Source organism: Ptychodera flava, chromosome 3 (genome assembly GCF_041260155.1).
Source record: "Ptychodera flava strain L36383 chromosome 3, AS_Pfla_20210202, whole genome shotgun sequence".
NCBI classification, from domain to species: Eukaryota; Metazoa; Hemichordata; class Enteropneusta; family Ptychoderidae; genus Ptychodera; species Ptychodera flava.
The window spans coordinates 50491694-50514732 of record NC_091930.1 but is presented as its reverse complement, the minus strand read 5'-3'; the positions used below and the strand labels follow the sequence as shown (position 1 = coordinate 50514732).

The following is a 23039-nucleotide window of genomic DNA, read 5'->3' as shown; positions in this document are numbered from 1 at the left end:
TCTACCACTTGTGGGGGTTCATTTTAAAGCTCTTCGTGTAAGAAAACTTTTCACTGGCTTACTTTTTCGAAAATCGAAAATTTTATTTTTTCTCCATAGACTTAACACAGGGATGGAGGCCATTTTGAATTTTAAATATCGATAAATCTTGGGTTATTTGTTTCTCTAGTACCAAAATTTGCATGGTGACCCCCGATTTTTATTCTTGATTTAGTAAGAGAATGGCTGAAAGTTTCATTAACGAAAGTTTGAGCAAAAGTTTAAGTGTTTCATTTTCGAGGCAGATCCTACCTTAATACATATGTCATCTCATTTATAATTACAACAATTCAGATTGTGCAAGAACACCAAATCTGTGGTTTCAGGTGAAACTCTCCTGCGCTCAAAGTTCGTATGGGACCCATACGAGCTACGTTAACACTGTATCCAAGGTAGATGGTGATTGATGAAAGTTAAAACATGTCTGTCATAATGTTCACCGTATAATTCAAATGTTGCAGCTATGATGATGAGGTGCATCAAGATATCGTGCGCGAAATACATTGTTTGCAAACAAGAAACTCGCACTGGCGCACTTCCGACGACCGTTTAATATGCAAGATAACAAATTACGCAAACAACATAGCAACACTGCAGGTATCAAACACTGCATGTATCAAATCTCGGAGGTCTGCACTAGTTTTCACCCGAACTGTCTTCGTGAATTACTGGTCATGTACCAACTGGGGCAACATTTTCTCATACTGTATGCTTCGATTTGTCGAGGCGATTACGGTGTAATGATTAGCCAGGGAATCAGGCTGTAAACATTACTTATGACGACTATACCATATAGGCAGTAGCCTGAGTCATCACAGGTTACATTTAAAGAGCAACGCATATACACATACATGCATGCATGCATGCATGCATGCATACATACATACATACATACATACATACATACATACATACATACATACATACATACATACATACATACAAGGACACAGCGTAGACAAGTTTTTCATTTTTTAAAGTTTAGTTTGGGAAGCAAATGTTCAGCCATTTGAATGACAGAAATATATACTACAGGGCAACGACAAATTGAATTATAGTGAAATAATGAAAGTGCATTACAGCTTTCGCTCTGAGACCTAAAGCTTGTTCAATGTTGCCGTGGCGCCGCATGGCGATGTCCTCTCGTTTGCATGTAGCTCTATATCACATATTGAAACAATTCCAACCAATTGGACTTTCTTCCAACTGATCTTCGGCCACGTCCCAGTACTCCCATTTCTGTGTACTTTGCTCCTGTTGAAGTACCAGAATAAACAAGAAATAGCAATTGTATTGCCTTAAGTGTGGATGCTACTCAGTCAGTTTGGTCTGTCCGCCAACTGATGTATTTACCCCTCTCTCCCTACCCCTCCATGCGTCTAGGATATCTGTCTGTCTGTTTGTCTTTATCTATCCATCCGTCCCCAATCTGCCTGCATGTCTCTCTGTCTACATATCTACCCATCTCTCGGTCTTCCAGTTTCTTTTGCAAATTTTGTAAATATATTCGATTCTTCCTGTTAATTTCTTCTACAGCGTGTGGAGGGGTCGCAGTCAGAAAAATTGTAACAACTTAGCTCGGTTATTGAACCAATCTTTTTGAGATTGGGGATTTGGCCGAGTGGTTTTGTCTGTGGCTTCTCTGCTAGGTGACTGGGTACCGTACGTTGTCAGTTTGAACCCAATTGAAACCACCGTATTTATCACCAAAATCTAAAGCTGCCAACACCAAGGATAATAGATGATGATGATATTGATGATGGCGATGATGATGATGATGATGATGATGATATTCCCTTTTTCTAAGCAGATACTTTTGGAATGTTTAGACTTACTCATGGTGTCGATGACACTGAGGATTGATGTCCGTTACACTTACAGCCGTCGTCATTACACAGATCTTTAACCGCAAGACATTGTCCGTCGGGACACTTTATTGTCCCATCCTTACACACTGTGATTAATTTTAAGAAAGAATTTGAAATGCATTAACTCTCATATATCGTTTCGGGTAATATCATAGCGGTTGTTTACATGTCCGTCGCCGGGGATTGGGTGGGGGTTAGGTGTGTCTTGGTCTCACCATGGTCTCAGCACAGGTTTCTTCCTACCACTATTTATTTCATATCAATATGTTTGACGATGATATGGATTGCCAATAAAGATTTATACTACCAACCTTTGGCGTCTTGGTCTCATCTTTTGTAAAGATTTCTTTTTCTCCTTCACTTTTTCATGTATTTGTCCTTTGACAATCTTACGCGGAGTTTTATCACCGTGTAGCGTTATCTGATGCGTTTGATTGCCTGATGTGCCAAAGCAAGCAAGGGTAATTTACTAATCTGTGGACGCTGTCGCCAGATTATCACCTGATTACATGTAATTTGACAAAATCGACAATGACCGCAGCAGAAAGGGCATAACAGAGGACTGTTATACCCTTGCTGGTGCGTTCCTTGTTGACCTTGGAGATACTGTTGCTATTTCTTGGAGGAACTGTGGATAAAACTTCGTGTAATAATATTGTCAAAGAACAAATGTGTGAAACAGTGAAGGAGAAAAAGAAATCTTTACAAAACCATTGCTGAGATGAGACCAAGACTCCAAAGGTTGGTAGTATACATCTCCACTGGCAATACATATCATAGTCAACCGTATATTGCAAGAAGAAACGTGTGATGAGACCAAGACACACCTTACCCCCACCCCTGGGGAGGACATGTAAACAACCTCCTATAGTAATATTGGTAGACTGTACGCTCGAACGGGGATATATGTTCATAGTTGTGAAGTACTTTTGAAAATCAAACTTAAAGGGACATAACTGTAACTTGTGGTAAGTTTTTCTGTGTATTCTGCTTCTGTATATCAACTACCGTGTCTGACTCTAATCCGTTTGTCATGATGAACTTTCGAGTATTCCTTTTTGTATGATCATTGTTTATTGTTTACAAATGAATTCTAGTCCAGGCTTGAATACAATTTTCAACAGTAAAAATGGAGATTATACTCATATAGGTTGTGTTGATATGCTAAATACTTCGGATTAAATTACAGTTTAGGGACTTAATGCAGAAAGTGTAGGGAAACCACAAAACAAAAGGTCTGAAAAAATAGCCAAAAGATACAGCTTATGGAGCTTTAAAGAAGAGAAATCTTTTTTTCTTACTGCTGCATGACATTTACGTTATAGTTTAACATCCGGGAATGTAGAACTATGTTTCTTTGTAAAATCACTGAGGGAATCTGTTCTACAACATTGACGTTCACTGAAACCCGGATCAGTAGGATAGAATCTCAAAAAATTAACATTTTATAAGGATTTAGCAGGAAAAGATAATTTTGTTTCTTTGGGTATATGCAGCGAAGTTGTTCCTATTAATGTGGACGAAACTGACTTTCTTACGTTTAAACAACAACAAAGAACACGATTGGAACTAATTTGGGAAAATTGGATGGTGAAGTAATGTCAATTTAATCTACAAATGTTATCTCATCTGCTTTTCTTTTTATATTACACACTTGTTTTTATGAGTAATTTGCAATATTGCAACATTCAGCTATATGGCACATAACACTTTTGAGAAATTTGCAAAATATGAAAATCCAATTATCCCAAATTAGTTCCAATCGTGTTAAAGCGAATTGGACGAAGAATTAAACAGAAAAGCGAGCGCCTTTTTGGCAAAGGAAAGCCGATTAGTTTGCAACACGACATTTACCACAAAGCTGAAGAAGGAGAGTAAGTGAACAATAAAGCGAAGAGCGCTTAAGGTCACAGGATAGCATCAAAGAGGTGCACGTACATTTTACGTCAATGCCAGGTACCTGCATCAGCCTAGCAAGGACGGATGTGTCGAGTGGGACACCCATTCCAAAATCCGGTATCACATCTGCAAAGAGGTAGAGAGATGCACAATTTTTATCGATCATTGAGGATGGAAACAAGATGATGATGAGGATGAAAGTTGTTTCTGTTGTAATGCTTTTACAGTGTGTGGTCTTTACTGTCTTGTTAATGGAAAATCATACGTTCCTCATGAAGCAACAAAACGAAATGATGTCAATTTGAAAAAAAAAACCCGACTGTAGGGGGCGATCCCTACAGAGATGCCCATATCGCAACACCGGACTAAACAATTATCGTGTTGTGTGAATGATTCCCAATAATTTTTGCGCAATCTCGCCCTTTTAAATATTCTTGATTTATCAAATGAGTGAGTGAAAAGACCAAGACAAATTTATTTGTTCGAACTCTTCTGCTATTTTATATGCCCGGAGGGATGGTTTGAACATGTTGATGCAAGTCCCTTATTGTCCATGCACCGGGGTCCATACTGACATCACTGGCGCCTCACGGAAAACACGAGAACATTTTAATTGTAAATGATAAAAGCCAGTGGTACTGTTGCGGATTGAAATTACAATTATATGTTTAATGAGTGGATGGCAATTGGAATATTAAGGTAAAACGCACATCGGGGACAGACATTGGGACTTTCAAACTTTTACAATTCTCTTCTGATATACCACATGTAGGGGTTCATTTTAAAGCTCTTGGTGAAAGAAAACTTTTCACCGGCTTAGTTTTTTCGACATTCGAAAATTTTTATTTTTCTCCATAGGGTTAACACAGGGATGGCGGCCATTTTGAATTTCTAATATCGGTAAATCTTGGGTAATTTGTTTCTGTCGTACCAAATTTGCGCGGTGACCCCCTATTTTTATTCTTGATTTTGAAAGAGAATGATTGAAAGATTCCTTGAGGAAAGTTAGAGCAAAAGTTTTAGTCTTTCACTTTCGAGGTGCATACTACCTTAAGTGACTTACACGATTCGAAAGTAGACGCCTTTGGTAAATTGCGTAAATGTTCATGTCCGGTTGTATTTTTTTTAAATTGAGGTACCCCTCTCACAATGAGCCAACGGATGCTAGCGGATTGAATTTGGATAATTTCATAATGTTGTAATAAATGGGAAAAAGTTGTCGGTGGGATGAGGAAAGTTTGTATGTACGTGCATGGTCACTTTCTTCCTGCACATGTTAAAGAGATGAAGGGAGCCAGACTGGAAACTCCGGGAATTAGAGTTTAAGGGGTGGCGTCATTATTTGGGGGAGGATAGAGGGAGGGGATCCCGTCTAAATGTACTCACGATTTTCTTCCACAATTTCAGTAATGTCTGCAAAGACACACATTGACATTATCAGTGACTCAACGCACATCTCCACTCCCATCTCCACTCCCATTACGTCACCGGTTAACCTTGCTAGCTCCGCGCACATCCCTTCGATGTCGCACAGGGCTGGATCCTCACACAACGCTCGGACGGAGGACATGCATTGCACGTCGGCTGAGAATGGATTTGTTGACGGACATAGATATCCAGGTCCAGAAGAACATCCTGAAACGAAGATCACCGACAGTTCAGACAGTTTCTTTGATCTTTGAATGGGACATGAAACCGTATTACATTACGAACGTGAATTTACTATTCCATGAGTTTTTAACTATGATGTGGAAATATAAGCTTACACACTTTCAGTTGTTCTGTTTTTTTTCTAAACATGTTCTTCCTAGTCTTCTATGATACATCAAACGACTCCGTAAATTATTTGTTGATATTCATCGATTCAAATATTCATATTTTAAGGGTCCTTTCGAGATTCATAGACGAGTAAGCGTAAATTAATGATTTCTATATCAATGAAGATGAAAAATATTCGTTTTGATGCTGGATATATACACACCATGTTCAAAAGTGTGACAGGTTTTCGGTACATTACTGTAGCAGACAGAAACGGTTAATGCTTCAAAATTGGTGTCACAGTGTTACAATTCTTATGCACCTACTTTCAACCTCAATTTCTTGATAGTATTCATCGATACTGTCGAATCTATGGACTGGTTGCGTCCGTCCATTCACCGCCTAAAACATGATAAACACATACTTAGTGTTTTGCGCTATTTTGTTTGGGTGATAAATTACTTTTAAAAATGTTCACGGCCAAAAAATAAGCGGGTTTGTTCTTTGCTGATAGGTGTCCTCTGCACTTTAATACTGATGTCGTTTATATTTCAGCGATAGCGACCATCGTTTTTTAAGGTGCGCTTTCCCATGCATGCATGGTCAACTTCGCTCCAAGCTGGTCAACTTTGAATTCAAAGTATTTCACACGATGACATTGAACTACCGTCCAAATATTTACTTATGGCGATCGAGCTGGGAATAACTCTAATTATAATATGCTTTTCTGGAATCCGGCAATCTGATTGGCTGGAGCCCGGGTTTATATGCTCAACAAGACGACCTGCGCGCCGCGTAACATTTTAGAGCTCGCGCAAATTTCGAACGCCAACTTGAGAGCTCAACGCGCCATAATGTCGAACAAGTTATGGCTTCAGATTGATTTTGATCGTTAAATTTTAGTCTTGTGGAGCTTGACGAACCAACATATGAAGAGTTTATGTAAGCAGCGGAGGCTATGTAACAACAACGTAATTTTTTAAAGTTTTATGAGCGTTTTTTGGAGTAAAAAAGTTCGATGTCTAATCGCGATATCGATGCGTTGCGTAACCGTATTTAATGAATTCAACTGTGCACGCGCTCACGTTCTGAAACGTTCTTTTTTCGAGTTTGTATGAGGCTGGGCGCTCCGCGATCCTGAACTCTCGTTCCAACTTCGGCCCTAAATAACGAAATTGTCCACTTGTTTTTAACATTAGCATATTATAATGAGGTTATAAACGGTGCGCTCGGGTATTTGGTTGCGGATATAAGACCTCTGGGGTGAAAATTAGCATATTTGGGTGAAATAATCACCTCACTTCGCTCGGTGATTATTTCCCGCCAAATATGCTAATTTTCACCCCAGAGGTCTTATATCCGCAAGCAAATACCCTCGCTTGCCGTTTATAACCTCTAAAGCTACACCTGACATTGAGACTGTACATACACTGGCGCAAGGGATTTGGCATACATACAATTTTGACCAAAAAATATAGCATCACCGATGGATTTGATAACAAGTTGGAGTGATCGATGCTTGGCCTACCCCATCTTGCTTTGACAGCAGGTCCGACGATTACACCTGAACATGAAAAGTTGCAGATGGCATCCTAATCACGTTTGGTAATTATGGGAAACAATACGGAGACTTCTAAGATAGAGAGACAGCTCACCGTGACCGCCAACAATGACAATCCAAACACCAAGTAAATGCTTGCTTCCATCTTCGGTCAGACGTTCGGCATTCGTAATCTACGGTTGAAAGCCAGAGAATAAACTACCAGATACAATTCTAAACATCCAATTCTATATAAAGCCTGGTAGGGTAAAATGCGATACTCAACTCACGTTTCCGCTTTAATTTTCATACTCACCATAATGGGCTTCCCGTATTAATTGGTACAATTAAATTAATTTTATGGGGCTGGCCTATTCATACACAATACCTGTCATATCCTGATTAACTATTACTTATATTCTTTTGTCGTCATTAATTAAAACAGCGATTTCCTGATTTCCTGAGCAAGAAAGGTACACTTTCCTACGATTACAAGCCGTTGAAACAGTGCATACACTGGAGCGCTAGCCAGGGATTTGGTATACATGCAATTTTGACCAAAAAACAGCACCATCAGGGATGGATATGATAACAAAGTTGGAGTGATGCTTGGTCCACCCCACCAAGCAGGGCCGACGATTGATCTGATTTCTAAATATTGGGTCAAACAATCCGGAAACTATGAAGATAGGGAGCTCACCGCGCGCGCCAGCAATGACAAGCCCAACACAATGTAAATTCGTGTTTCCATCTTCATAAGACGTAAGCTATGGTTGAAAGCCAGAGAAAAAACTGCCAGATACAATATAAACATCCACTCTATGTAAAGCCTGTTAAAGCTAAAATGCCATGTTAAACTCACGTTTTCACAATTATTTAATACCATAAACCATAATGGTCTTCCCATATAAACTGGGACAATTAATTACTGTAAATACATGTGTTGACCAATTCATACATAATGCCTGTCATATCCTGATTAGTAATTACTTATATTTCATTGCCGTTATTAATGAAAACAACAATTGGCCATTTCCTGAAGCTAGAAAAGTATATTCATGTCTGATTACAAGCTGTTTCCTCCTATTGCCTTCACAATATGCAATTATTGTTACTTTACCATTACATGTGCATTTTACCAAGGTACCCTGAATATTTACCTGAAAATTGAACAGAAAGCAAGGGGCAAACGTTATTACTTGTTGATGCAGGTCTGGTGGATTGGCCAAACCGTTACCTTCTACCTGATGTTCTGCCATTTCCACCACTTCAGTATCTTCACCCACAGGCGCTTGGCACATTGCTGGGCCCAATCGTATTTAATATGTAGAATGTCTATATACGACTTGATTATTCAATAAAAGAATCACCGTACGTTATATTAGTGTAGGCCTGTAGGCCTACATGTTGACTGGCATATACGAGTGGCTATGGTTCCTGGCTCGGGCCCGGCGAACGCACTGCACAGTCATCAATGTGTAGAATGTCTACATGACTTGATTATTTAATAAAGAAGTACGGTACGTGATATTACTGCACATGTCGGCTAGCTTAGGCAGTGTTCAGTTATTATGGCCGGGATGGGCCGGCAAATTCGTCCTGCGCATCAGTCATTGTACAAAAAATTGATGACCCCCCCTTTCAAGATGACAAAAAATTCATGACCACCACCCCCCCAATTGCTTGAGTAAAGCTGCACACACAAACACCTCGTGGGTATGGAGCAATAGAATCCCCAAAAGAGCTCAGAATTTTTCAATGACTTTCCTTACAAAACTCAAAAGGTGTTAATTCTCAGATTTCCCCTTCTGACTTGCTATAATTTTGAAATTACCCCTCAAAGGGGTTGGACAGAAATTACTGGTGGATCGCAATATTTTTGCACGAGCGTGTGTGTACAAAATGTTGATATTTGGATTTCATTAAAATCAGCTGTTGATAATGTTGATTCACCACACAAGGCATACATATATTTTCTCATACATTTATGAGAAATCTATGTAATACTTTTTCAATGCAAAACTATATCTATGCATTTATAGATATGTGATAATTTTCATAAATGTACTTAAAGGAAATAGGGTTGTTACAACAGGCATGTGGACAAAAGTTTGACCTTAGAAGTTCACCAAAAATGTTCATCCACTATACATGGAAGTCAATGATAAAATAGTGAATATTTTTTTTTCCAATGAAAAACTTGGTATACTAGTGCATATACAGATGTTCAATAATTAACATAATTGTACTTGATTAGAATATGATGGTTAAAGGTGCATATTATGTGTACAAGAAATATGATTATGGAACTTCACTGAAAATGTTCATCCACTATACATGGGAGTCTATGGGGAAAGTATGAATAATTTTTTTCCAATACAAAAATAGGTAAACCTGTGTATTTATGTACTCTCGATTATTGATATCAATGTACTTGATTAGATTAGTGTTGTAACAAATGGATGTGTTCACCAGAAATTGGATTTTGGAATTATACCAAAATGTAGATTCACTGTACATGGGAGTCTATGAGGAAAATGAATAATTTTTTTCCAATACAAAACTATCAAAATCTGTGTATTTATAGACATTTGATAATTCATTTTAAAGTACTTAGTTAGCCTAGGATGGTTAAAGGTTGATATGTGTGCAAGAAATTTGATTTTGGAATTTCACCGAAATGTTGATTCACTATACATCGGAGTCTATGAGAAAACTAAGAATAATTTTTTTACAATGCTAAACTAAATTAATTTGTGCTTTTATAGGTGTTTGATAATTGATACAAATGTACTTGATTCAAATAGGGTATTTAAAAGTTCAGATGTTGACAACAATTATGATATTGGAATTTCACCTAAAAGTATTATTTAACTTTTCATGGTACTAGTAGTCTCAGTACAGGTACCTGTTAAATAATTTCCCTGACAAAACTTACTATATTTTTAATATGTAAGTAATATGAATTGTTCATCGCCCTCAGTGCAGTGAGCTTGATTTACAATAAGAAAAGCCTCAGAGTTGTCAAGTCAAGATGTTCATGTGACAGATAATTATACTTTTGTTAAGATTTACAGGCGAATAACTTCAGCGGAACCTTTGAAGAAAATTACTGGTCATGACTATGATCTTTTTACAATGTGTTTTGTATGTCGATTGCATGTTCTTAGTCTACTTCCCAAAGCATTCTCAAACACCAACTATTTTCTTCATCAGCGTCGATAGGTGTGTTAATGTTGTCTGAACTGAGGTTCATGTACAAGCTGAGATAAAAAGTTGAATTCTGTGCATATCAACATGTTTGGAATAAACACAAAAACGTATATGATGTTACATACAAAAATAGAGGGGAAATCGTTTAAAATTACAGCCACTGGCCCTCTAACAGCTTCTGTTTTGAAGCCAAAGTGTGTGGCGAGAGCGCCTCTGAGAATAAACATTGCTTGTTGATTATGGTGCGTTATAAATATTTTTGATTAATTGATTGACTGATTGAAAGGATGAAATTAACCGAGTGATAAATTCCCTTCAAACATGACACTTCATATATTTTCAAGCCCCCTTTCCAACAAACCTACTTATTATGCCAAATCAAGGATATCAATGTTTCCCATTTGACGATTAGTTGCAAACACTTTTGTTATGATTCGTCGTCGATATACTTCCCACTTAGTCATGAGGTGACCATTCTGTTGTGAATACCTGCACATAGCTGCATATTCATTTTATACTATTGTGTGTCTTCTATTTTACAGTAAATCAGTAGGGAAAATTGCATTACAATGATGTCACCGTCTCTTTTATCCACGCGTTAGATTCATATGCGTCGAAAACCGACACAATCTGACCAAGAATATCATCACGTTGCAAGAGGTTCAAGATGCTTTTAAAAATAATGGTGAAGGTGTATGAGCTATCTCAATTATCATGAAATTGAATTGTGCGAATCGTTCTGATAAACGTGAACTGGTCGAATAATCATTTGCCACCAAGAAAAGGTAAGTTTAATCAATAAGAGAATCGCAAATATGCATGGAAAAAGTTGATTGTCCAAAAATTGACTGTGAGGGGCGGCTCAACGAGAGCCCCAAGTGCAGTCTGGGTAACAGCATAGTGCATGTCACGACATGACTTCAGAGACAGGTACTAACTGTTATTTGAGACATGTGGTTATAATACATAGCCAAAGATGAATTGCTTTGTGTCAAAGGTGGACCAGATTGTTTGGTTGCTATCGCTTCGTAATGTATGGTACGAAACAAGCGCTGGGCGGGCTTGACAGTCCACGTACGTCACAAAGCATATAGTTCATGAATCATGTCAATTTAATCACATTGAAATCTTATAGAGACCTTTGTGGAAACTATGAGGAATGTGCATGTAAAAATTACTGATGTATCGTTATGTCACAGATAAACAGTAAACTCTATCATTATACAAAGTAAACTCTATCATTATATCATTTCGCTTCCGCGTTATGAATAATTTAACTGTTTTGCTGATTCTGTCAAACTGTTATGACCTCTTCCCCTTTCTCTCTCGACAAACAGTGTCATGGCTTAACGGCATAGTCAAGACACGGCTAATACCACGAACAATTTGCAGGACTGCAGGCGCGCATAATGCAGTTGTAGTTTAAACAATGCCACTTACCTGCAAGGTAGTCTGAAGATCGCGACGAAAGCCTCTGCAATGTTGCTACAGGGTATATCAGTTCAGTGTTTTAGATACAACACTACTATATTTAGTCCAATTTCATCAACGATTTCATCAATGACGTTCAATTATGAAAATATCATTACAAGTCCCGCTAAGGACCCAAGTAGATGAATTCTAGTGGAAAACACAACTTGAATTGTTCACAGTCGTGCTGTCACATGACCATGTTAATCATTAATTATGCCAAACTGTTGTCTCCTTTGGCACTTGAGGTCACCAAACTCGTTAGTTGAAGATATTTTCGATGTGTTTCGCGTCTTCAAAATTAAAGATTCCAAGTGAAGTATATTATTAGTGCACAGCGTCTCTTTCAAAACAGAGCAAAGCAGAACCAAATTGAAAGTTTCAAAAAGATCATGTAAATAAAACTTAAATACAGGAAATGTAGGCAATAACAATAAAATTTATATTTTACGCTGGTATCTGTAAATATTTGTATTCTCTTCATCATTGAATTTTGTTTGAGGTCGACAATTAACGGCACTTAAAGCATGTACTCCCTGAGGAACGGTCCTGGCTAGTTTTTCGTAATGTGTATGAAAAACAGTCATTCTCTGCATCAGCCAGCATTCAACAGCAAAGCCAACAATATATAGAGTCTGTCTTTTTTCACTTTGAAACAAGATCTGGTAATGGTGGCTTGTGATATGGAAATGAATGTAATTTTTGAAGACTGTTTTATTTGGCGAAACACATGACGGCCGGATTCAGTAATATCTGGTTTTCAAACGGGAACTGAAACATAACCCACATCGTCATGTGTTTTGCATCGCATTGATAAGAGGATAATTAAATAATCAAATGACTTCGTCCTGCTGAAACTTTTTTCTTTCAAGCTCTGGCCAAGTGTTTTGTGCTTCCAGCTTTACTTTTAGAAAAGTGCAAACTTGAAATTCAACCTAACACAATAACATTCAGCCACCTTTCCCAAATTTGTTAACGCAGTCTGTTCAATGTCAAGCAATCTTTGTCGGTCCCTACAGATACCTGAGATATCCTTGGACAATTAATATAGCTTTTGATAAACATATTGTCAGCTTGTCAACTAATAGTGCTCCATGTACCAACAGACATGCTAGCCAGCTTTGGAGCAGAAAAATCGCCCTCTTAAATTGGCAGTGCTTAACGTATTAGGTTTTCACCCGAAGCAGAATATAAGGTGATATGGCCGAAAGCCTTTTTCAGCATTGTTCATGAGTTAGTGTTCTTGATCAAAATTTCGTATTTGGGGATAGATATTGTATACTCAAATATTGGCAAATGAGTTCTTTAGAATTACATACACAGTTGTCCAAACAACGCTAGGATTCTGGGGAGAAGATTCTTTTAGATGGTCCTAACCTCGGGCAAAACGATGACCCGAAGGAATCTTTCTTTTGAAATAATTGGGAAAATATCCGTATTGTTTTTATAAGGTGACGCCACAGCAAAAACTTCTTGTTTTGGAAACTAAGTGACACTAGACCACGTGATATGTGATAGATCCAGTGGATACAAAGTACAGCGTGATTTATGATTGCTGGCTGTGACACTGTATTGTAAAGCTGCGATAACATTTCATTCCAGTTGTCTTAGTTTTGTCCACCTAATTTGTAGTAATTTGCATAGCATTCGCTTGAAACAATTTGACGGCATACACTAGCGTCACATAGTTTCCTATGAGGTGAACTGTATCGTATCGAAGCGACATTGCATCTCCATGGAAACAGCAGGTTTTAACCTATGCTATTTCTCTCCGTCTTACAACACAACTTAGTATATAGAGTCAGACTTGTCACCATTCACACTCTAAAAATATACGACCTCGGTATGTCAATGTTGTCGGTACCTGGGACGACATACTTCAGTGCGTGTCTTATCAATTGCGTGCACACACTCATTTATTACCTGGCAAGCTTGTTGACCTTTCATCGCCCTAAAATAAACTCGTCTGGTTCCCTATCCTCTTTCTACCGCTGGCTGCGCTGTGCTGAAGAAATGCGTATGACATTCTAATGGGAACCAGACTATCAAATAAACCAGGTTCGGATTAAGCACAGGTGACATTCTATGCCTAGTTTGTCATGACCACTTTAGCTTTCGTGGAACGTAAAATGTTGGTGTTAACGACGGTGGAATTTTCATTGTTTAAACTATATTTTTGAAAACATTGAACTACCGTCCATATATTTTCTTCTGGCGATCGAGCTTGGAATAACTTTAAAGCTACACCTGACATTGAGACTGTACATACACAGGCGCAAGGGATTTGGCATACATACAATTTTGACCAAAAAAATATAGCATCACCGATGGATTTGATAACAAGTTGGAGTGATCGATGCTTGGCCTACCCCATCTTGCTTTGACAGCAGGTCCGACGATGGCACCAGAACATGAAAAGTTGCAGATGGCATCCTAATCATGTTTGGTAATTATGGGAAACAATATGGAGACTTCTGAGATAGAGAGACAGCTCACCGTGACCGCCAGCAATGACAATCCCAACACCAAGTAAATGCTTGCTTCCATCTTCGGTCAGCCGTTCGGCATTCGTAATTTACGGTTGAAAGCCAGAGAATAAACTACCAGATACAATTTAAACATCAATTCTATATAAAGCCTGGTAGGGTAAAATGCGATGCTCAACTCACGTTTCCGCTTTAATTTTAATATTCACCATAATGGGCTTCCCGTAGAAATTGGGACGGGACAATTAAATTAATTGTATGGGCCTGGCCAATTCTTACACAATGCCTGTCATATCCTGATTAATCATTGCTTATATTTCATTGTCGTTATTAATTAAAACAACGATTTCCTGATTTCCTGGAGCAAGAAAGGTACACTGTCCTACGATTACAAGCCGTTGAAACTGTGCATACACTGGAGCGCTAGCCAGGGATTTGGTATACATGCAATTTTGACCAAAAAATTAAAAGACAGCATCACCAGGGATGGATTTGATAACAAAGTTGGAGTGACGCTTGGTCCACCCCGCCCAGCAGGGCCGACGATTGCACTGATTCCTAAATATTGGGTCAAACAATCCGGAAACTAAGAAGATAGGGAGCTCACCACGCACGCCAGCAATGACAAGCCCAACACAAAGGAAATTCGTGTTTCCATCTTCGGTAAGACGTAAGCTATGGTTGAAAGCCAGAGAAAAAAAACTGCCAGATACAATATAAACATCCACTCTATGTAAAGCCTGTTAAAGCTAAAATGCCATGTTAAACTCACGTTTTCACAAATATTTTAATACCATAAACCAAAATGGTCTTCCCATATAAACTGGGACAATTAATTACTGTAAATACATGTGTTGACCAATTCATACATAATGCCTGTCATATCCTGATTAGTAATACTTATATTTCATTGCCGTTATTAATGAAAACAACAATTGGCCATTTCCTGAAGCTAGAAAAGTATATTCATGTCTGATTACAAGCTGTTTCCTCCTATTGCCTTCACAATATGCAATTATTGTTACTTTACCATTACATGTGCATTTTACCAAGGTACCCTGAATATTTACCTGAAAATTGAACAGAAAGCAAGGGGCAAACGTTATTACTTGTTGATGCAGGTCTGGTGGATTGGCCAAACCGTTACCTTCTACCTGACGTTCTGCCATTTCCACCACTTCAGTATCTTCACCCACAGGCGCTTGGCACATTGCTGGGCCCAATCGTATTTAATATGTAGAATGTCTATATACGACTTGATTATTCAATAAAAGAATCACCGTACGTTATATTAGTGTAGGCCTGTAGGCCTACATGTTGACTGGCATATACGAGTGGCTATGGTTCCTGGCTCGGGCCCGGCGAACGCACTGCATAGTCATCAATGTGTAGAATGTCTACATGACTTGATTATTTAATAAAGAATTACGGTACGTGATATTACTGTACATGTCTGCTAGCTCAGGCAGCGTTCAGTTATTATGGCCGGGATGGGCAGGCAAATTCGTCCTGCGCATCAGTCATTGTACACAAAATTGATGACCCCCCCCCTTTCAAGATGACAAAAAAATCATAACCACCCCCCCCCAAATTGCTTGAGTAAAGCTGCACACACAAACACCTCGTGGGTATGGAGCAAGAGAATCCCCCAAAAAGAGCTCAGAATTTTTCAAATGACTTTCCTTACAAAACTCAAAAGGTGTTAATTCTCAGATTTCCCCTTCTGACTTGCTATAATTTTGAAATTACCCCTCAAAGGGGTTGGACAGAAATTACTGGTGGATCGCAATATTTTTGCACGAGCGTGTGTGTACAAAATGTTGATATTTGGATTTAATTAAAAAGCAGCTGTTGATAATGTTGATTCACCATACAAGGTATACATATATTTTCTCATACATTTATGAGAAATCTATGTAATACTTTTTCAATGCAAAACTATATCTATGCATTTATAGATATGTGATAATTTACATAAATGTACTTAAAGGAAATAGGGTTGTTACAACAGGCATGTGGACAAAAAGTTTGACCTTAGAAGTTCACCAAAATGTTCATCCACTATACATGGAAGTCAATGATAAAATTGTGAATAATTTTTTTTCCAATGAAAAACTTGGTATACTAGTGCATATACAGATGTTCAATAATTAACATAATTGTACTTGATTAGAATATGATGGTTAAAGGTGCATATTATGTGTACAAGAAATATGATTATGGAACTTCACTGAAAATGTTCATCCACTATACATGGGAGTCTATGGGGAAAGTATGAATAATTTTTTTCCAATGGAAAAATAGGTAAACCCATGTATTTATGTACTCTCGATTATTGATATCAATGTGCTTGATTAGATTAGTGTTGTAACAAATGGATGTGTTCACCAGAAATTGGATTTTGGAATTATACCAAAATGTAGATCCACTGTACATGGGAGTCTATGAGGAAAATGAATAATTTTTTTCCAATACAAAACTATCAAAATCTGTGTATTTATAGACATTTGATAATTCATTTTAAAGTACTTAGTTAGCCTAGGATGGTTAAAGGTTGATATGTGTGCAAGACTTTGATTTTGGAATTTCACCTAAATGTTGATTCACTATACATTGGAGTCTATGAGAAAAAAAGGATTAATTTTTCACCAAAAATGTTCATCCACTATACATGGAAGTCAATGATAAAATTGTGAATAATTTTTTTTCCAATGAAAAACTTGGTATACTAGTGCATATACAGATGTTCAATAATTAACATAATTGTACTTGATTAGAATATGATGGTTAAAGGTGCATATTATGTGTACAAGAAATATGATTATGGAACTTCACTGAAAATGTTCATCCACTATACATGGGAGTCTATGGGGAAAGTATGAATAATTTTTTTCCAATGGAAAAATAGGTAAACCCATGTATTTATGTACTCTCGATTATTGATATCAATGTACTTGATTAGATTAGTGTTGTAACAAATGGATGTGTTCACCAGAAATTGGATTTTGGAATTATACCAAAATGTAGATCCACTGTACATGGGAGTCTATGAGGAAAATGAATAATTTTTTTCCAATACAAAACTATCAAAATCTGTGTATTTATAGACATTTGATAATTCATTTTAAAGTACTTAGTTAGCCTAGGATGGTTAAAGGTTGATATGTGTGCAAGACTTTGATTTTGGAATTTCACCTAAATGTTGATTCACTATACATTGGAGTCTATGAGAAAACTAAGAATAATTTTTTTACAATGCTAAACTAAATTAATTTGCGCTTTTATAGGTGTTTGATAATTGATACAAATGTACTTGATTCAAATAGGGTATTTAAAAGTTCAGATGTTGGCAACAATTATGATATTGGAATTTCACCTAAAAGTATTATTTAACTTTTCATGGTACTAGTAGTCTCAGTACAGGTACCTGTTAAATAATTTCCCTGACAAAACTTACTATATTTTTAATATGTAAGTGATATGAATTGTTCATCGCCCTCAGTGCAGTGAGCTTGGTTTACAATAAGACAAGCCTCAGAGTTGTCAAGTCAAGATTGTCAAGTCAAGATGTTCATGTGACAGATAATTATACTTTTGTTAAGATTTACAGGCGAATAACTTCAGTGCAACCCTTGAAGAAAATTACTGGCCATGACTATGATCTTTTTACGATGTGTTTTGTATGTCGATTGCATGTTCTTAGTCTACTTCCCAAAGCATGCTGAAACACCAACTATTTGCTTCAGCGTCAATAGGTGTGTTATTGTTGTCTGAACTGAGGTTCATGTACAAGCTGAGATAAAAAGTTGAATCTGTGCATATCAACATGTTTTGGAATAAATACAAAAACGTATCTGATGTAACATACAAAAATAGAGGGGAAATCATTTAAAATTACAGCCACTGGCCCTTTAAGAGCTTCTCTTTTGAAGCCAAAGTGTGTGGCGAGAGCGCCTATGAGAATGAACATTGCTAATTGATTATGGTGCGTTATAAATATTTTTGATTAATTGATTGACTGATTGAAAGGATTAAATTAACGGAGTGATAAATTCCCTTCAAACATGACACTTCATATTTTCAAGCCCCCTTTCCAACAAACCTACTTATTATGCCAAATCAAGGATATCAGTGTTTCCCATGTGACGATTAGTTGCAAACACTTTTGTTATATATAATGATTCGTCGTCGATATACTTCCCACTAAGTCATGAGGTGACCATTCTGTTGTGAATACCTGCACATAGCTGCATATTCATTTTATACTATTGTGTGTCTTCTATCTTACAGTAGGGAAAACTGCATTACAATGATGTCACAATCTCTTTTATCCACGCGTTAGATTCATATACATCGAAAACCGACACACAATCTGACAAAGAATATCATCACGTTGCAAGAGGTTCAAGATGCTTTCAAAATAATGGTGAATGTGAGCTATCTCAGTTATCATGAAATTGAATTGTGGGAATCGTTCTGATCAACGTGAACTGGTCGAATAATCATTTGCCACCAAGAAAAGGTAAGTTTAATCAATAAGAGAATCGCAAATATGCATGGAAAAAGTTGATTGTCCAAAAATTGACTGTGAGGGGCGGCTCAACGAGAGCCCCAAGTGCAGTCTGGGTAACAGCATAGTGCATGTCACGACATGACTTCAGAGACAGGTACTAACTGTTATTTGAGACATGTGGTTATAATACATAGCCAAAGATGAATTGCTTTGTGTCAAACGTGAACCAGATCGTTTGGTTGCTATCGCTTCATAGTGTATGGTACAGGCGGGCTTGACAGTCCACGTACGTCACAAAGCATATATTTCATGAATTCATGTCAATTTAATCACATTGAAATCTTTCAACGCAAAGGATAAAGTTTGACGGTCAATGGTGGCAAGGATCATCCGTAATACTTTTTATTTTTTGCTTTTTTAGAAGACACGTATGTCTTTGCTGAAATTAGGCCAACCAAAGGTGTAATGATTGTAGTTACTATTTTACTATTCGTGAGAGTAACGACAGTTGAAAGATGGAACAGTTCGTACAGGTTTTAGTTATTGGTAATTTGCATGTCCTTGATAGTAGTTGTATTTGTTGTGAAACAAATTCAATGCAAGTGATGGTTTTTTATAATTCATTTTTATTGCACAGATAAATTGTTTTGCCATTTTGTATGATAAGAGATTATTGTAAAACCCTGGAGCACTAGTATCTCCAAGTCCACTGTTAAGGCTGAGCTTCACATCAACATTTAGAGACCCTTTGTGGAAACTATGAGAGAATGAGCATGTAAAAATAACTGATATATCGTTATGTCACAGATAAACAGTAAACTCTATCATTATATCAGTTCACTTCCGCGTTGTGAATAATATAACTGTTTGCTGATTCTTTCTAACTGTTATGACCTCTTCCCTTTTCTCTCTCGACAAACAGTGTCATGGCTGAACGACATAGTCAAGACACAGCTAACACCACGAACGATTTGCAGGACTGCAGGCGTGCGTAATGCAGTTGTTAGTTTAAACGATGCCCCTTACCTGCAAGGTAATCTGCTGATCGCGACGAAGCCTCTGCAATGTTGCTACTGGATATATCAGTTCAGTCTTTTAAATACAACACTACTGATTTCATCAACGATTTCATCAATAACGTTCAATCATGAAAAGGTCATTACAAGTCCAGCAAGTTCACCAGTAGTTGAATTCTAGTGGAAAACACAACTTAAATTGTTCACAGTCGAGCTGTCACATGATCATGTTAATCATTAATTATGCCACACTGTTGTTTCCCTTGGCACTTGAGGTCACCAAACTCGTTACTTGAAGAAATTTTCGATGTGTTTCGCGTCTTCAAAATTAAAGATTCCAAGTGAAGTATATTACTAGTGAACAGCGTCTCTTTCAAGACAGAGCAAAGCAGAACCAAATTGAATGTTCCAAAAAGATCATGCAAATATAACTTAATTACAGGAAATGTAGGCAACAATAATGAAATTCGTATCTTATGCCGGTATCTGTACACAATTGTATTTCCTTCATCATTGAGTTTTGTTTGAGATCGACATAGAGGTGCACTTAATAAATGTACTCCCTGAGGAACGTTCCTGGCTAGTTTTCCGTAATGTGTATGAAAACAGTCATTCCCTACATCAGCCAGCAATCAACAGCAAAGCCAACAATATATATAGTCTGTCTTTTTTTTACAAGAAACAAGATCTGGTAATGGTAACTTATGATTTGGAAGTGAATGTAATTTTTGAAGACTGTTTTATTTGGCGAAACACATAACGGTCGGATTCAGTACTATTTGGTTTTCAAAAGCGAACTGAAATGCAACCCACATAGTCATGTGTTTTGCATGGCATTGATAAGAGGATAATTAAATAATCAAACGAACTTCTCGTCCTGCTGAAACTTTTTTCTTTCAAGCTCTGGCCAAGTGTTTTGTGCTTCCAGCTTTACTTTTAGAAAAGTGCAAACTTGAAATTCAACCTAACACAATAACATTCAGCCACCTTTCCCAAATTTGTTAACGCAGTCTGTTCAATGTCAAGCAATCTTTGTCGGTCCTACAGATACCTGAGATATCCTTGGACAATTAATATAGCTTTTGATAAACATATTGTCAGCTTGTCAACTAATAGTGCTCCATGTACCAACAGACATGCTAGCCAGCTTTGGAGCAGAAAAATCACCCTTTATAAATTGGCAGTGCTTAACGTATTAGGTTTACACCTGGAGCAGAATATAAGGTGATATTGCCGAAAGCCTTTTTCAGCATTGTTCATGAGTTAGTGTTCTTGATCAAAATTTCGTATTTGGGGATAGATATTGTATACTCAAATATTGGCAAATGAGTTCTTTAGAATTACATACACATTGTCCAAACAACGCTAGGATTCTGGGGAGAAGATTCTTTTAGATGGTCCTAACCTCGGGCAAAACGATGACCCGAAGGAATCTTTCTTTGAAATAATTGGGAAAATATCCGTATTGTTTTTATAAGGTGACGCCACAGCAAAACTTCTTGTTTTGAAAACTAAGTGACACTAGACCACGTGATATGTGATAGATCCAGTGGATACAAAGTGCAGCGTGATTTATGATTGCTGGCTGTGACACTATTGTAAAGCTGCGATAAAATTTCATTCCATTTGTCTTAGTTTTGTCCACCGAATATGTAGTAATTTGCACAGTATTTGCTTGAAACTATTTCACAGCATACACTAGCGTCACATAGATTCCTATGAGGTGAACTGTACCGTATCGGAGCAGCATTTCATCTCTATGGAAACAGCAGGTTTTAACTCGTGCTATTTCTCTCAGTCTGACAACACAACTTAGTATGAAGAGTCAGACGTGCCACCGCACACTTTAAAAATATTCGACCTCCGTATATCCATTTTGTCGGTCCCTGTGACGACATACTTCAGTGCGTGTCTTATCAGTTGCATGCACACACTCATTTATTACCTGGCAAGCTTGTTGACCTTTCATCGCCCTAAAATAAACTCGTCTGGTTCTCTGTACCCTATCTACCGCCGGCTGCACTGTGCTGAAGAAATGCGTATCCATGTACAATTCTAATGGGTACCAGACTATCAAATAAACCAGGTTCGGATTAAGCACACGTGACATTCTATGCCTTGTTTGTCATTACCAATTTAGCTTTGGTGGAACGTAAAATGTTGGTGTTTAACGACGGTGGAATTTTCATTGTTTAAACTACATCTTTGAAACATTGAACTACCGTCCATATATTTTCTTCTGGCGATCGAGCTTGGAATAACTTTAAAGCTACACCTGACATTGAGACTGTACATACACAGGCGCAAGGGATTTGGCATACATACAATTTTGACCAAAAAATATAGCATCACCGATGGATTTGATAACAAGTTGGAGTGATCGATGCTTGGCCTACCCCATCTTGCTTTGACAGCAGGTCCGACGATGGCACCAGAACATGAAAAGTTGCAGATGGCATCCTAATCATGTTTGGTAATTATGGGGAAACCATACAGAGACTTCTGAGATAGAGAGACAGCTCACCGTGACCGCCAACAATGACAATCCCAACACCAAGTAAATGCTTGCTTCCATCTTCGGTCAGCCGTTCGGCATTCGTAATTTACGGTTGAAAGCCAGAGAATAAACTACCAGATACAATTTAACATCAATTCTATATAAAGCCTGGTAGGGTAAAATGCGATGCTCACTCACGTTTCCGCTTTAATTTTAATATTCACCATAATGGGCTTCCCGTATAAATTGGGACAATTAAATTAATTTTATGGGGCTGGCCTATTCATACACAATACCTGTCATATACTGATTAATTATTACTTATATTCTATTGTCGTCATTAATTAAAACAGCGATTTCCTGATTTCCTGGAGCAAGAAAGGTACACTTTCCTACGATTACAAGCCGTTGAAACTGTGCATACACTGGAGCGCTAGCCAGGGATTTGGTATACATGCAATTTTGACCAAAAAGACAGCACCATCAGGGATGGATATGATAACAAAGTTGGAGTGATGCTTGGTCCACCCCACCAAGCAGGGCCGACGATTGCACTGATTTCTAAATATTGGGTCAAACAATCCGGAAACTAAGAAGATAGGGAGCTCACCACGCACGCCAGCAATGACAAGCCCAACACAAAGGAAATTCGTGTTTCCATCTTCGGTAAGACGTAAGCTATGGTTGAAAGCCAGAGAAAAACTGCCAGATACAATATAAACATCCACTCTATGTAAAGC

The 23039-nt window shown here is 37.7% G+C and overlaps 2 protein-coding genes across 3 annotated transcripts in view; both read right to left on the bottom strand.

The window, feature by feature from the left end:
- The window catches only part of LOC139127187 (uncharacterized), a 55412-nt gene that overhangs the window by 3176 nt on the left and 29197 nt on the right, over positions 1 to 23039 (bottom strand). The window lies entirely within an intron of this gene.
- On the bottom strand, positions 1003 to 14371 carry LOC139127175 (uncharacterized). 2 transcript variants are annotated; one of them, XM_070693103.1, is made up of 7 exons: positions 11758 to 11910; positions 7220 to 7298; positions 5891 to 5966; positions 5193 to 5441; positions 3846 to 3932; positions 1875 to 1993; positions 1003 to 1293 (listed from the first exon to the last, which is right to left on the bottom strand). In XM_070693103.1, exons 2-6 carry the CDS (start codon positions 7268 to 7270, stop codon positions 1875 to 1877), a joined length of 582 nt encoding a protein of 193 aa, XP_070549204.1. In that variant the 5' UTR covers positions 7271 to 7298; positions 11758 to 11910; the 3' UTR covers positions 1003 to 1293. The 2 variants fall into 2 exon arrangements, with proteins under 2 accessions (XP_070549204.1, XP_070549194.1); XM_070693093.1 differs by lacking the exons at positions 7220 to 7298; positions 11758 to 11910 and adding an exon at positions 14284 to 14371.

What these genes read in the sequence shown, in the direction of transcription:
- LOC139127175 (XM_070693093.1), bottom strand. Translation starts at nt 14,334, where the DNA reads ATGGAAGCAAGCATTTACTTGGTGTTGGGATTGTCATTGCTGGCGGTC. An exon ending in TCAAGAAATTGAGGTTGAAA is followed by an intron (nt 5,442 to 5,890) that starts GTAGGTGCATAA and finishes TCTTCGTTTCAG; the next exon opens with GATGTTCTTCTGGACCTGGA. An exon ending in TGAAATTGTGGAAGAAAATC is followed by an intron (nt 3,933 to 5,192) that starts GTGAGTACATTT and finishes ACCTCTTTGCAG; the next exon opens with ATGTGATACCGGATTTTGGA.